Source organism: Eschrichtius robustus, chromosome 4, assembly GCF_028021215.1.
Source record: "Eschrichtius robustus isolate mEscRob2 chromosome 4, mEscRob2.pri, whole genome shotgun sequence".
Classification (NCBI taxonomy): Eukaryota; Metazoa; Chordata; class Mammalia; order Artiodactyla; family Eschrichtiidae; genus Eschrichtius; species Eschrichtius robustus.
In genome coordinates, this window is record NC_090827.1 from 41,438,843 (window position 1) to 41,454,814 (window position 15,972).

The 15,972-nt window shown below is 35.3% G+C and overlaps 1 protein-coding gene across 3 annotated transcripts in view; it reads right to left on the reverse strand.

The window, feature by feature from the left end:
* The window catches only part of LRBA (LPS responsive beige-like anchor protein), a 750,846-nt gene that overhangs the window by 632,035 nt on the left and 102,839 nt on the right, over positions 1–15,972 (reverse strand). For all 3 annotated transcript variants that reach the window (XM_068542607.1, XM_068542608.1, XM_068542606.1), the window contains exons 6-9: positions 15,261–15,382; positions 15,047–15,173; positions 14,235–14,354; positions 12,271–12,417 (exon numbers count right to left, since the gene is read on the reverse strand). In XM_068542607.1, coding sequence (XP_068398708.1) covers positions 12,271–12,417; positions 14,235–14,354; positions 15,047–15,173; positions 15,261–15,382 — 516 coding nt within the window. The remainder of the gene's footprint in view (positions 1–12,270; positions 12,418–14,234; positions 14,355–15,046; positions 15,174–15,260; positions 15,383–15,972) is intronic.

A 15,972-nucleotide genomic window follows, 5' to 3' on the forward strand; every position in this document is an offset into this window, starting at 1 on the left:
GAATGAAGTATTAATGCATACTACAACATAGGTGGACCCTGAAAACATTATACTAACTGAAAAAACATCAACCACAAAAGATCTCATACTGTACACTTTCCTTTACATGAATTGTCCAGAAGAGACAAATCTATACAAATAGAATTAGATTAGAGTACTGGGAAGCAGGAAAAATCAGGAGGGAATGCTGATAAGTATACTATTTCTTTGGGGGATGAACATACTTTAACATTAGAAAGTGGTAATGTTTGCACAACTTTGTGATACAATAAAAATCACTGAATTATACATAATAAATGGGTGAATGGTAAGATATGTGAATTATATCTCAATAAAACTTCCATTTTAAAAAACTCATTCAGAGTAAAGGCTGTTCTGGGACCAATTAACAAAGCTTAAAAGTAAAACAAACTTCAGAGACCTTCAAGATGGCAGAGAAGTAAGACATGGAGATCACCTTCCTCCCCACAAATACATCAGAAATACATCTACACGTAGAACAACGCCTACAGAACACCTAATGAACACTGGCAGAAGACCTCAGACTTCTCAAAAGGCAAGAAACTCCCCATGTACCTGGGTAGGGCAAAAGAAAAAAGAAAAAACAGAGACAAAAGAATAGGGACGGAACCTGCACCAGTGAGAGGGAGCTGTGAAGGAGGAAAGGTTTCCACACACTAGGAAGCCCCTTCACTGGCGGAGACACGGTGTGGGTGGGGGAAAGCTTCAGAGCCACGGAGGAGAGCGCAGCAACAGGGGTGCAGAGGGCAAAGCGGAGAGACTCCGGCACAGAGGATCGGTGCCGACCAGCACTCACCAGCCCGAGAGGCTTGTCAGCTCACCCGCTGGGGTGGGTGGGGGCTGGGAGCTGAGGCTCAGGCTTCGGAGGTCAGATCCCAGGGAGAGGACTAGGGTTGGCTGTGTGAACACAGCCTGAAGGGGACTAGTGCACCACAGCTAGCCAGGAGGGAGTCCGGGAAAACTCTGGACCTGCCTAAGAGGCAAGAGACCATTGTTTCGCGGTGCGCGAGGAGAGGGGATTCAGAGCACCACCTAAACGAGCTCCAGAGACAGGCACAAGCCGCGTCTATCAGCGCAGACACCAGAGACAGGCATGAAACGCTAAGGATGCTGCTGCAGCCACAAAGAACCCTCTGTGCAAGGCTATCCACATCTATCCACATCTCCCATCCCAGGAGCCTGTGCAGCCCGCCACTGCCAGGGTCCCGTGATCGAGGGACAACTTGCCGGGGGAGAACATACGGCAGGCCTCAGGCTGTTGCAACATCACACTGGCCTCTGCCCAACATCACACTGACCTCTGCCGCCACAGGCTTGTCCCACGTTCCATACCCCTCACTCCCCCCGGCCTGAGTGAGCCAGAGCCCCCTAATCAGCTGTTCCTTTCACCCTGTCCTGTCTAAGTGAAGAACAGATGCCCTCAGGCGACCTATGCGCAGAGGCGGGGCCAAATCGAAAGCTGAACCCCAGGAGCTGTGCAAACAAAGAAGAGAAAGGGAAATCTCGCCATACAACCTCAGGAGCAGCGGATTAAATCTGAACAATCAACTTGATGTACCCTACATCTGTGGAATACCTGAATAGACAACGAATCATCCCAAAATTAAGGCGGTGGACTTTGGAAGCAACTGTAGACTTGAGGTTTGCTTTCTGCATCTAATTTATTTCTGGTTTTATGTTTATCTCAGTTTAGTATTTAGAGCTTATTATCATTGGTAGATTTGTTTATTGATTTCCTTGCTCTCTTCCTTTTTTTTTAATATATATATATTTTTTTTTCCTTTTTCTCCTTTTGTGAGTGTGTGTGTGTATGCTTCTTTGTCTAATTAGGTCTGTAGAGCTTTGCTTTTACCATTTGTCCTAGGGTTCTATCTCTCCATTTTTTGTTTGTTTTTTGTTGGTTTTTTTTTTTAGTGTAGTTTTTAACACTTGTTATCATTGGTGGATTTGTTTATTGGTTTGGTTGCTCTCTGCTTTCTTTCTTTTATTACTTTTTTATTTTTAATAATATTTTTTAACTTTTTATTTTAATAATTTTATTTAATTTATTGATTTATTTACTTCTTTATTCTTTCTTCCTTTCTTTTCTCTTCTACCCTTTTCTTCTCAGCCGTGTGGCTGACAGAGTCTTGGTGCACTGGCCAGGGGTCAGGCCTGAGCCTCTGAGATGGGAGAGCTGAGTTCAGGACATTGGAACAAAAGAGACCTCCCCGCTACACATAATACCAAACAGCAAAAGCTCTCCCAGATATCTCCATCTCAACACTAAGACCCAGCTCCACTCAACGACCAGCAAGCTACAAGGCTGGACACCCCATGCCAAACAACTAGCAAGACAGGAACACAACCACAACCATTAGCAGAGAGGCTGCCTAAAATCATAATGTCACAGACACCCCAAAACACATGACTGGACACGGTCCTGCCCACCAGAAAGACAATATCCAGCTTCATTCACCAAAACACAGGCACCAGTCCCCTCCACCAGGAAGCCTACACAACCCACTGAACCAACCTTAGCCACTGGGGAAAGACACCAAAAACAATGGGAACTAAGAACATGCAGCCTGCAAAAAGGAGACCCCAAACACACTAAGTTAAGCAAAACAGAAGACAGAGAAATACACAGCAGATGAAAGAGGAAAGTAAAAGCCCAACAGACCAAGCAAATGAAGAGAAAGTAGGCAGTCTACCTGAAAAAGAATTCAGAATAATGATATTAAAGATGATCTAAAATCTTGGAAATAGAATGGAGAAAATACAAGAAACGTTTAACAAGGACCAAGAAGAACTAAAGAGCAAACAGACAATGATGAACAACATAATAAATGAAATTAAAAATTCTCTAGAAGGAATCAATAGCAGAATAACTGAGGCAGAAGAACGGATAAGTGACCTGGAAGATAAAATAGTGGAAATAACTACCACACAGCAGAATAAAGAAAAAAGAATGAAAAGAATTGAGGACAGTCTCAGAGACCTCTGGAACAACATTAAACGCACCAACAATCGAATTACAGTGGTCCCAGAAGAAGAAGAGAAAAAGAAGGGGACTGAGAAAATATTTGAAGAGATTATAGTTGAAAACTTCCCTAATATGAGAAAGGAAATAGTTAATCAAGTCCAGGAAGCACAGAGAGTCCCATACAGGATAAATCCAAGGAAAAACACACCAATACAACTATTAATCAAACTATCAAAAATTAAATACAAAGAACAAATATTAAAAGCAGCAAGGGAAAGCAACAAGTAACATACAAGGGAATCCCCATAAGGTTACCACTTGATTTCTCAGCAGAAACTCTGCAAGCCAGAAGGGTGTGGCAGGACATATTTAAAGTGATGAAAGGGAAAAACCTACAACCAAGATTACTCTACCTAGCAAGGATCTCACTCAGATTTGACGGAGAAATTAAAACCTTTACAAACAAGCAAAAGCTAAGAGAATTTAGCACCACCAAACCAGCTTTACAACAAATGCTAAAGGAACTTCTCTAGGCAGGAAAACAAGAGGAGGAAAAGACCTACAATAACAAACCCAAAACAATTAAGAAAATGGTAATAGGAACATACATATCAATAATTACCTTAAATGCAAATGGATTAAATGCTCCAACCAAAAGACACAGACTGGCTGAATAGATACAAAAACAAGACCCATATAGATGCTGTCTACAAGAGACCCACTTCAGACCTACGGACACATACAGACTGAAAGTGAGGGGATGGAAAAAGATATTCCATGCAAATGGAAAACAAAAGAAAGCTGGAGTAGCAATTCTCATATCAGGCAAAATAGATGTTTAAATAAAGACTATTAGAAGAGACAGAGAAGGACACTACATAATGATCAAGGGATCAATGCAAGAAGAATATATAACACTTGCAAATATTTATGCACCCAACATAGGAGCACCTCAATACATAAGGCAAATACTAACAGCCATAAAAGGGGAAATCAACAGTAACACAATAATAGTAATGGATGTTAACACCCCACTTTCACCAATGCACAGATCATCCAAAATGAAAATAAATAAGGAAACACAAGCTTTAAATGATACATTAAACAAGATGGACTTAATTGATATTTATAGGACAGTCCATCCAAAAACAACAGAATACACTTTCTTCTCAAGTGCTCATGGAACATTCTCCAGGATAGACCATATCTTGGGTTACAAATCAAGGATTGGTAAATTTAAGAAAATTTAAATCATATCAAGTATCTTTTCCGACCACAACGCTATGAGACTAGATATCACTTACAGGAAAAAATCTGTAAAAAATACAAACACATGGATGCTAAACAATACACTACTAAATAACCAAGAGATCACTACAGAAATCAAAGAGGAAATCAAAAAATACCTAGAAACAAAGGACAATGAAAACACGACAATCCAAAACCTATGGGATGCAGCAAAAGCAGTTCTAAGATCGAAGTTTATAGCAATAAAATCCTACCTCAAGAAACAAGAAACATCTCAAATAAACAACCTAACCTTACACCTAAAGCAATTAGAGAAAGAAGAACAAAAAAAAAAACCCAAAGTTAGCAGAAGGAAAGAAATCATAAAGGGCAGATCAGAAATAAATGAAAAAGAAATGAAGGAAACAATTGCAAAGATCAATAAAACTAAAAGCTGCTTCTTTGAGAAGATAAACAAAATTGATAAAACATTAGCCAGACTCATCAAGGAAAAAAGGAAGACTCAAATCAATAAAATGAGAAATGAAAAAGGAGAAGTAACAACTGACACTGCAGAAATACAAAGGATCATGAGAGATTACTACAAGCAACTCTATGCCAATAAAATGGACAACCTGGAAGAAATGGAAAAATTCTTAGAAAAGCACAACCTTCCGAGACTCAACCAGGAAGGAATAGAAAATATACACAGACCAATCACAAGCACTGAAATTGAGACTGTGATTAAAAATCTTTCAACAAACAAAAGCCCAGGACCAGATGGCTTCACAGGTGAATTCTATCAAACATTAAGAGAAGAGCTAACACCTATCCTTCTCAAACTCTTCCAAAATATAGCAGAGGGAGGAACACTCTCCAACTCATTCTACGAGGCCACCATAACCCTGATACCAGAACCACACAAAGACGTCACAATAAAAGAAAACTACAGACCAATATCACTGATGAACATAGATGAGAAATCCTCAACATAGTAGCAAACAGAATCCAACAGCATATTAAAAGGATCATACACCATGATCAAGTGGGGTGTATCCCAGGAATGCAAGGATTCTTCAATATACGCAAATAAATCAATGTGATAAACCATATTAACAATTTGAAGGAGAAAAACCGTATGATCGTCTCAATAGATGCAGAAAAAGCTTCTGAAAAAATTCAACACCCATTTATGATAAAAACCCTCCAGAAAGTAGGCATAGAGGGAACTTACCTCAATAAAATAAAGGCCATATACGACAAACCCACAGCCAACATCATTCTCAATGGTGAAAAACTGAAACCATTTCCTCTAAGATCAGGAACAAGACAAAGTTGTCCACTCTCACCACTATCATTCAACATAGTTTTGGAAGTTCTAGCCACAGCAATCAGAGAAGAAAAAGAAATAAAAGGAATCCAAATCAGAAAAGAAGAAGTAAAGCTGTCACTATTTGCAGATGACATGACACTATACATAGAGAAACCTAAAGATGCTACCAGGAAACTATTAGAGCTAATCAATGAATTTGGTAAAGTAGCAGTATACAAAATTAATGCACAGAAATCTCTTGCATTCCTATACACTAATGATGAAAAATCTGAAAGAGAAATTAAGGAAACACTCCCATTTACCACTGCAACCAAAATAATAAACTACGTAGGAATAAACCTACCTAAGGAGACAAAAGACATGTATGCAGAAAACTGTAAGACACTGATGAGAGAAATTAAAGATGATACAAACAGATGGAGACATATACCATGTTCTTGGATTGGAAGAATCAACATTGTGAAAATAACTAACACACCCAAGGCAATCTACAGATTCAATGCACTCCCTATCAAACTACCAATGGCATTTTTCACAGAACTAGAACAAAAAATTTCACAATTTGTATGGAAGCACCAAAGACCCCAAATAGCCAAAGCATTCTTGAGGAAGAAAAACGGAGTTGGAGGAAACAGGCTCCAACTACAGTAGTACAGTAGTCTGGAGGCTGCAACTACAGTAGTACAGTAGTCTGGAGACTACAGACTATACGACAAAGCTACAGTAATCAAGACAATATGGTACGGGCACAAAAACAGAAATATAGATCAATAGAACAGGATAATAAGCCCAGAGATAAACCCACGCACATATGGTCACCTTATTTTTGATAAAGGAGGCAAGAATATACAATGGAGAAAAGACAGCCTCTTCCATAAGTGGTGCTGGGAAAACTGGACAGCTATAGGTAAAAGAATGAAAGTAGAACACTCCTTAACACCATACATAAAAATAAACTCAAAATGGATTAAAGACCTAAATGTAAGGCCAGAGACTATAAATCTCTTAGAGGAAAACATAAGCAAAACACTCTATGACATACATCACAGCAAGATCCTTTTTGATCCACCTCCTAGAGAAATGGAAATAAAAACAAAAATAAACAAATGGAACCTAATGAAACTTAAAAGCTTTTGCACAGCAAAGGAAACCATAAACAAGATGAAAAGACAACCCGCAGAATGGGAGAAAGTATTTGCAAATGAAGCAACTGACAAAGGATTACTCTCCAAAATTTACAAGCAGCTCATGCAGCTCAACATCAAAAAAATAAACAACCCAATCCAAAAATGGGCAGAAGACCTAAATAGACATTTCTACAAAGAAGATACACAGATTGCCAACAAACACATGAAAGAATGCTCAACATCATTAATCATTAGAGAAATGCAAATCAAAACTACAATGAGATATCATCTCACACTGGTTAGAATGGCCATCATCAAAAAATCTACAAACAATAAATGCTGGAGAGGGTGTGGAGAAAAGGGAACCCTCTTGCACTGTTGGTGGGAATGTAAATTGATACAACCACTATGGAGAACAGTATGGAGGTTCCCTAAGAAACTAAAAATAGAACTACCATATGACCCAGCAATCCCACTACTGGGCATATACCCTGAGAAAACCATAATTCAAAAAGAGTCATGTACCACAATGTTCATTGCAGCTCTATTGACAATAGCCAGGACATGGAAGCAACCTAAGTGTCCATCAACAGATGAATGGATAAAGAAGTTGTGACACATATATACAATGGAATATTACTCAGCGATAAAAAGAAATGAAATTGAGTTATTTGTAGTGAGGTGGATGGACCTAGAGTCTGTCATACAGAGTGAAGTAAGTCAGAAAGAGAAAAACAAATACCATATGCTAACACATATATATGGAATCTAAAAAATAAAAAAAATGGTTCTGAAGAACCTAAGGGCAGGACAGGAATAAAGACACAGACATAGAGAATGGACTTGAGGACACAGGGAGGGGGAAGGGTAAGCTGGGACGAAGTGAGAGTGGCATGGACATATATACACTACCAAATGTAAAACAGATAGCTAATGGGAAGCAGCCACATAGCACAGGGAGATCAGCTCAGTGCTTTGTGACCACTTATAGGGGTGGGATAGGGAAGGTGGGAGGGAGACACAAGAGGGAGGAGATATGGAGATATATGTATATGTATAGCTGATTCACTTTGTTATAAAGCAGAAACTAACACACCATTGTAAAGCAATTATACTCCAATAAAGAGGTTTAAAAAAAATAAAATAAAAAATAAATGGCAAAATAAAACAAACTTCAAATAAATATAACTGAAAGTAATCTACTGACTAGAAGAATAAAGCCCAACGATCTTTAAAAAAAAAAAAAGCAGCGAAATCCAGATATTTATGTGGTAAAAATCATAATGTCCAATATCTAATCCAAAATTACTAAACAAACAACAAAGTCTGAAATAACCAGCAGACTATCAGTAAATAAAAATAAACCCAGAAATACAGATGATGAAATTAGAAGAAAAAGACATTAGAATAGTTACAACTATGGTCAGGTATTTTTTTTAAGACAACACTGAAAGGAGAAAAATAGATAATGAAAATTATCAAAACTTATCAATACAAAAAATATTTGAAATGAATAATTCGCTTGACAGAATTAATGGCAATAAGGCATTTGATAAAGAAGGATTAGTGAACATAAAGAGAATACCATGAAAACAATGCAAAACAAAACATTTCTTACAAATTAGGCAAAAAATAGCATCTCAATGCTCTGTTTGCTTATATCTAAGGTCTAAAATAAATGTAATGTGAATTCTAGAAGAAGAAAAAAATCAGAAAATATATTAAAGAAATAATAGCAAAAAGTTTCATATTTCATAAACCATAAACCCACAGAACTGAGAAGTTCAAATAATCTAAAGTAGGCTAAACATGCACACACATACACACACACACACATAAACCCATACCAACATATATTATATTCATTTTCTAAAAATCAGTGACAAGAGTAAATCTTAAAACCAGCAAGAGAAAAAAAAGACATATTACATATAGAGGAAGACCACACACTTCTTGTTAGAAACTATGCAAGTCAGTTAAACAAAAGAGTATCTTTAAAAAGCTCAAAAAAGAAAACTGTCACCTTAAAATTTTATAATCAGTAAAACTATTTTTCAAAGCTGAAAGAAGAACAAAGGCTTTTTCAGGCAAATTAAAGCTCACAAAAGCCACTGACAGTAAATCTCCATTATAAGAAATAATAAAACAATTCAAATGGAAGGAAAATGATATGAGACGGAAACATGAATCTACACAAAGAAGTATCCTAGAAATGGTTAATACATAGATAAATACAGAGGTAAATACAAAGTATATGATCTTCTTCATTTTTCATTTTTTAAAAATATAAATGAATGAATCAAAAATAATAAAAATGTATCAAAAGGACCATAATATATGAAGAAGTAAAATCTACGAAAATAACAAAACCGAGGACAGGACGGGGAATTGCAGGATTATGTTGGAAAGGTCTTACACTGTACAATGTCATTTATTGGTAGACTATGATAAGTTAAAGTTTAAAAAAAAACTAATAAACCAATAGTAGAAATAAGTGAAATACTAAATAATAGGCAATCTAAATCAAAGCAGAGAAAGAGGAAAGAATCAAAGAACAGATGAAAGGAATAGAAAACAAATAGCAAGACAGTAGATTTAAGTCACACAATATCTATACTTATTGATACATCGGATGTAAATTATGTGAACGTTCCAATGAAAGGCAGAGATTGACTGACTCAATAAAAAAGCAAGATTCATTTTACAAAATTCAGTATCCTTCTAATAAAAACTCTCAGAAAACAAGAAATAGAAAAGAAATTCCTCAACTTGAAAAAGCGTCTATAAAGTATGTATGAATGCTTTCCCTCTAAAATCAGGAACAAGGCAAAAATGTCTACTCTTGTCATTTCTATTTTAACTATTTATCCTGGAGGTCCTATTTAGTACAATAAGGGAAAAAAGAGAAAAGGCATACAGATTGGATATGAAGAAGTAAAGCTTACAGTCTACATGAACAAGTATGTAGAAAATACTAAAACAGCAACAACAAAAAACTAGTAAAACTAATTAGCAAGTTCAGCAAGGTCCTGTTAAAAAGTCAATAAAACTCAACTATATTTCTATACACTAGGAACAAATGATTGGAAATTAACTTTTTTAAAAATGCAACTTAAGATATTACCTAAAAAACATGAAATACTTAAAAATACATTTAACAAAATGTATGCATGACCTGTACAATGAAAACCAAAAAACACTGCTGGGAGAAATTAATAAAGACCTAAGTAAATAAAGAGATATCATGGTCACAGATTGGATAATCCAGTATTAGTGAGATGTCAATTATCCTCTAACTGATCTATATGTTAATACAGTACCAAATAAAACCCCAGTAGACTTTTTTGTAGAAAGCAATAAGCTGGTTCTAAAATACATCTAGAAATGCAAAGGACTTAGAAAATCGCAAAGGATTTGAAAAAGAATAGTTGATGGTTTAGACTTCCGGTTTTCAAGACTTACTACAAAGCTACAATAATCAAGACAGTAAAGTATTAGCATAAAAAAAGACAGCTAAGTAACTGAAATCAAATAGAGCCTCAAAGATGCCACAGTAAGGCAATGAATGGAGAAAGAATAGTATTTAAAACACAAATAGTGCTGGAACACCAGGGTATCCTTATGAAAAACAAAAGATAAAATAAACCTTGATAGTTAGCTCATACCATACACAAAAATTAACTGAAAATGGATCACAGGCCTAAATATAAATGCTAAAAATATAATACTTAGAAGAAAACATGAGTAAATCTTTCTAACCTTGGAATCAGCAAAGATTTCTTAGATAAGACACAAAAATCATGAGAATAAGACGAAAAACTGTTAAATTGGAATCCATAATAATTAAATTCCTATGTTCTTCAAAAGCCAGATTAAGAAAACAAAAAGGCAAGACAGAGACTGGGGGGAAAATATTTGTAACTCATACATCCGATATCCATAATATATAAAGAAACTTATAAAGGACTTATAAGTTATAAGGACTTATTATATAGGACTTATATCCATAATATATAAAGAAACTTCAAAACTCAACAATAAGAAAACAAACCAAACAAAAAATGGGCAAAAGATTTGAATACACACTTAACAAAAGAAGATACACAAGCGGCCAATAAGCAATGCAAAGATGCTCAGCATCTCTAGGCATTACAAAAATGCAAATTAAAACCAGAACGAGAAACTGCTAGGAACCCACTCAAATGTCTAATATTAAAAAGAGCAGCAATACCAGGTGTTAACAGGATGTGGAGTAAGTAGAAAGCTCATACATTGCTTGTAGAAATGTAAAATTGTGCAACTACCTTGGAAAAGAGCTTGGCAGTTTCAGCTGCCATACCAGTTAACAATTCCACTCTTACATATTTATGAAATACACAAAGAATTGTACACCAATATTCATAGCAGCTTGTTCATAATAGCCAAAATCTGGAAACAACCCAAATATTCATCAAGAGATGAATGGGTTAAAAAGTTGTGATATACTCATACAAAGGAACACTACTTAGCAATAAATAAGAGGGAACTACTAATACAAAACAACATAGATGAATCTTAAAACATGCTAAGAAGAAACCCAACTCCAAGGAGCACACATTGCATGATTCTATTTACATAAAACCTTAATAAAAACAAATCTATTTGACAGTGACAGAAACAGATCAGTAGTTGCCCGTCAACAGAAACGGGGTGGGGTTAGAGAAGCACAAGGAACTGACTAGGAAAGAGCAGAGAGGTACCTTTTGCTGTGATAGAAATGTTCTATGTCTTGATTGCTGCATTATGCTTTTGTCAAAACTAATTAAAATATGTATACTTTATTGACTCCAACAGTATGTAAATTAACGCAAGTTGATTTTGTTTTCAAAGGAACATAACAGACATTAAATCACTCCCTGAAACCAAACTAGATTAACAATGGCTTAACCTAAAGGTTCCCAAACTTCCTTGATTCATGACACTCTTAGCTTCACAGTAATTTTTTATGGTGTTCCAGACAAAAATATATATTGAACATTTCTGTTTATTAGTTTGACCCAACTACTTTATATTTTATATTTTAACAATTATATTTTATATTTTAACCTTATAACTTAACAATTTATTAGCCATTTGAAAAACAATGCACAAATTGAAAAAAAATGTTTCCTTCATTATTATATTAGTAAAATTATTTATTAATGGGATGTATATGCGTCTTGGGTACTGCACAAATTCTCAAATTTTGGAATCAGATTTCATAGCTCATCCTCATTTCCTGTTCCACACTGATTTTCACATGGTACTTGCTCTTTACCACAGTAAGCATTAAAAACTTAGCTGTGCAAGGATATGATATCACCAAAAGAAATGCAGAATAAGTTAAAGTTGAAACTCGAGCTAGTACTTTGCACAGTGCCCCACATATGACAAGTATACTATGCTTCCCACAAAACTTTAAAATACCCTTTAGACGGACTCCTGTGACTTCCCTATGGTGCCTCTGGTTACTTTCACATACAGTTTAGTAAAGCAAGCTGTAAGCTGCCCCATGCACCACCCACCTATAAATCAAGCTCAACTAACACTGGTTAAGCAGGGAACAGCAAGTAAAGTACCTTGTATCCCAGGCCCAATTGATAAATAGCAAAAATCTGAGCTGCATTAAGAGCTTCACTAAAAAGGTAAACTGCAGTCATCTGACCACAGAATACCCTATTAGCATCTGCTGTTTCTGATGAGCCCAGGAAACACTTGTCAAAGGTCTGTGAAAGAAAACAGAAAAGTTTATTAGAGAAAAAACAAAAAATTATCTCCTCCAGAAATAATAACAAACTATACTGGTATAAATATTTTGCCCACTCTAAAATATAATCTGAATAGATTAAAATAATTCATTTAGCATTTCACTTCATTCATTCCCATTTGGTGCAGAGATCAGGAAAGACATCATAGAAAGGAGGTAAGACAAGTTTTCCAAAGCACAATAAACAAAACCTGATGACAAAGTGGATATAGGAAACAGAGCCAGAGAAATCATTATGGACTCTGAAGGATCATACTTGGTCAAACAAAGAACCAGACAGAAGAGCAGGCTTTGGAGCAATGAGGAAAATCATGAGTTAAATGTGGGACATATAATGAATGCATCTTTTCTGTAACTAACATGGATGAAGAAGCAATTGCCAACAGGGTTCTTTCTGTATGGTGAGAAGTTAAGACTGCAACTTTTTGTAGACATCAAGATACAAATAATGGGTAAAGTCATGGAGTAGATGCAATCTCTCAAAAGGAATGTGTAAATCAAGAAAAACAGGTGTATGTTTTTCTTCTTCAGACAAAAAATTCCTCTTAATAACATCCAGGTTGCAAAGACCACATTTTAAAAACTCATGTATACAACAAGGAGGAAAAAAAGTATCCATATCTCTTTAAAAGTATCATTTTATACCATGAAACTATTAGGAAGGATGTTGAAAAATAAGTATGTGTTGACATTAAGGAATATAAAAAAATTTTTAACGTTTGGGTTCTGAAGACAAACCACCTAGATCAAATCACTGCTTCCCACGCTGCTGATTTTGGCAAATTACTTAACCTCTCTGTGCTCAGTTTCACTGGTAAAATGAAGATTACAACAGTACTTATCTTGCAAGGTTGGGGCTTACAGAAAATAAAGGTATTTATTACAATGCCTGGAATACAATAAGTACTCAATAAAGATTAATGTAAGGGAAAAAAAAGGTTGAAAAGCAGTATACATATCTGATCCCTTTTTTATATTTAAAAAAATTAGAGTTAACATTTATTGAGCAATTATTCTGTACAAGACACTCTGCTAATGAATCTGTGAACAGTATCTCATTTAATCAACCTTCTGAGATACATACTATTTTACACCCATTTTTAGGTGGAGCAAACTTTGGCCTAATAGACTAAGTAAGGTCATACAGTCAGTAAGGGATTCAAACCTAAGTCTATCTTTTATAACAACCTGGGCTCTTAAGGTCAGCATTTCAAAATATGTAAATATGTATAGAATAAAGTATGAAAGGAGGAGTTAATGGTAAATGAGTGTTACAAGCTTGTATTCATTTTCCTGATCTGTATTTTTCAAGATTTCTATTAAAAATGTAATTGGGGTGGGAGGGGGAGAACATTTGAATTTAACTCTAACCTATGGACCTCTTTTTGAATCTTGAAAATATTATAACATAATAGTTATCTATAGCAGCTATGAATTTTATGGAAAATTTATAAGCATGCATCATCTAACTCATTCATAAAAAATATCAGAAGCCTGTAGTAGAGCTCTCAGGTTTAATTTGATCAATGGACCAATGACACAAATACTTTCAAGATATACCCACTGTTACCTATGAATCTTCTCTACCCTTTCCAGAATAATTTTATAACAAGGACTAAGTAATATGTGCCATATTAGCACAGTTCTACTCTCTTAATATATTAACATGCTAGCCAAACTATGATTATAAAAATCCACCACTGTGGTATTCTAAAATTTATATTAAATATAAAATATATTTTTCTTATTTCACTGTAACTTTCTCAAACTACTTACATCACTGGTGTTGACAAACCATGTTATCTCTCCATAGGAAGCAAGCTCACCATTCACATAACATCGAAGCTCACTGTTCTTCCACCGGTTATAAATGTGCACTATAGTTACCATATACCACTGAATAAGCAAAACAGTTAAAAAAAAAAAAAAGATAAAGATAATGATCTTTCCAATAACTCAACCACATTGATGATAACAAGTAAAAATTAAATGCTAAATTATAATTAAACCTAAAAATAAAATAAGACTACATTTATTAAATTCAATATTCTACCTCTGGAACCATATTGATTCAAAGGAACTCTCAACAAATAACAGCTTCCCATGAAATTATTTTTCAAACTTTTTATTATGACAGTTTTCAAATATACCCCCAAAAGTAAAAAGTTTAGTACGAACTCTCTCACCATCTCACTTCCACAACTGTCAACATTTTGTCATATCTGTTCTATCTGTCTATTTACCTATCTACATATATAGATGTACATTTTGTTAATAAACAGTTTATTAATCTCTAAATTTTAGTGTACGAAAGAAAATACATATTACTACTACCACTACTAAAATAACTGCCACTTATATTTTCCCCTTCTATTTCCTTTAAACTCTACAAATAACTAAATATTCACTCTTTTTATTATCCAAATCAGAGAGGTTAACAATTGTCCAGTGATTTACACTTCATTTTCTAAAACAGTATAAACACAGAGCTATGATTTACCACATATTATGTCAATAACACTAAAGCAAAGCATTCTGAAGGTTAGAATAGCTTGGTAACATAACTATGACTCAGTAAGATCACATACCTTTTGTGGCTTGAAATCAAATTTCACACAGTGTTGAAAGCCTTTTCCTTTTGACTTTACTGATGTTATAATTAAACATCCCCCAACAAAGTGTGCAGAATAACCAAGACCTTTGCTGGTTCTGAAACTATAAAATATAAGTTTTCATTTCATCTCCAAATATTCTTCTCATTTTCAAAGTAAAGTAACAACACTAAATAACAGAAATACATACCAATACAAATATGGTTTATCTTTATCCACATTGATGTTATTTACAGGATCCATTCTAAGCCAGGTATGAAATGTAAAACCATTCTGGTATGGCCATTTGGCTATAGGAGGTAATGCAATAGCCTAAACGAAAAAGCTTTGAGTTACTGACACAAAATGAAAAATTTTGTTACTGAAATCATGAAAATGAGACCTTACAATGCTATATATATTTCTACTAGATATTATTCTACATCATGATTAAAATATGCAGTAGTCTCTTTATCTGAAAGAAGACTTTAATAACTTCTAAATATTCCAAAATATATAGTAATGATGTTAATTTAATTAAACAATGGAAACATTCCAAATAACCTGTTTCATGCACTAATCATAAGTGCTTCATTTCTTACAACAAACATGTCCAAAGAAATTCCTATTAAAAGAGATAGGTACTGGGCTTCTCTGGTGGCGCACTGGTTAAGAATCCACCTGCCAATGCAGGGGACACGGGTTTGATCTGTGGTCTGAGAATATCCCAAATGCCGCGGAGCGGCTAAGCCCGTGCGCCACAACTACTGAGACTGTGCTCTAGAGCCCGTGAGCCACAACTATTGAGCCCACATGCCTAGAGCCCGTGCTCCACAACAAGAGAAGCCACTGCAATGAGAGGCCCGCGCACCACAAAGAAAAGTAGCCCCCACTCCACACAACTAGAGAAAGCTTGCCCGTAG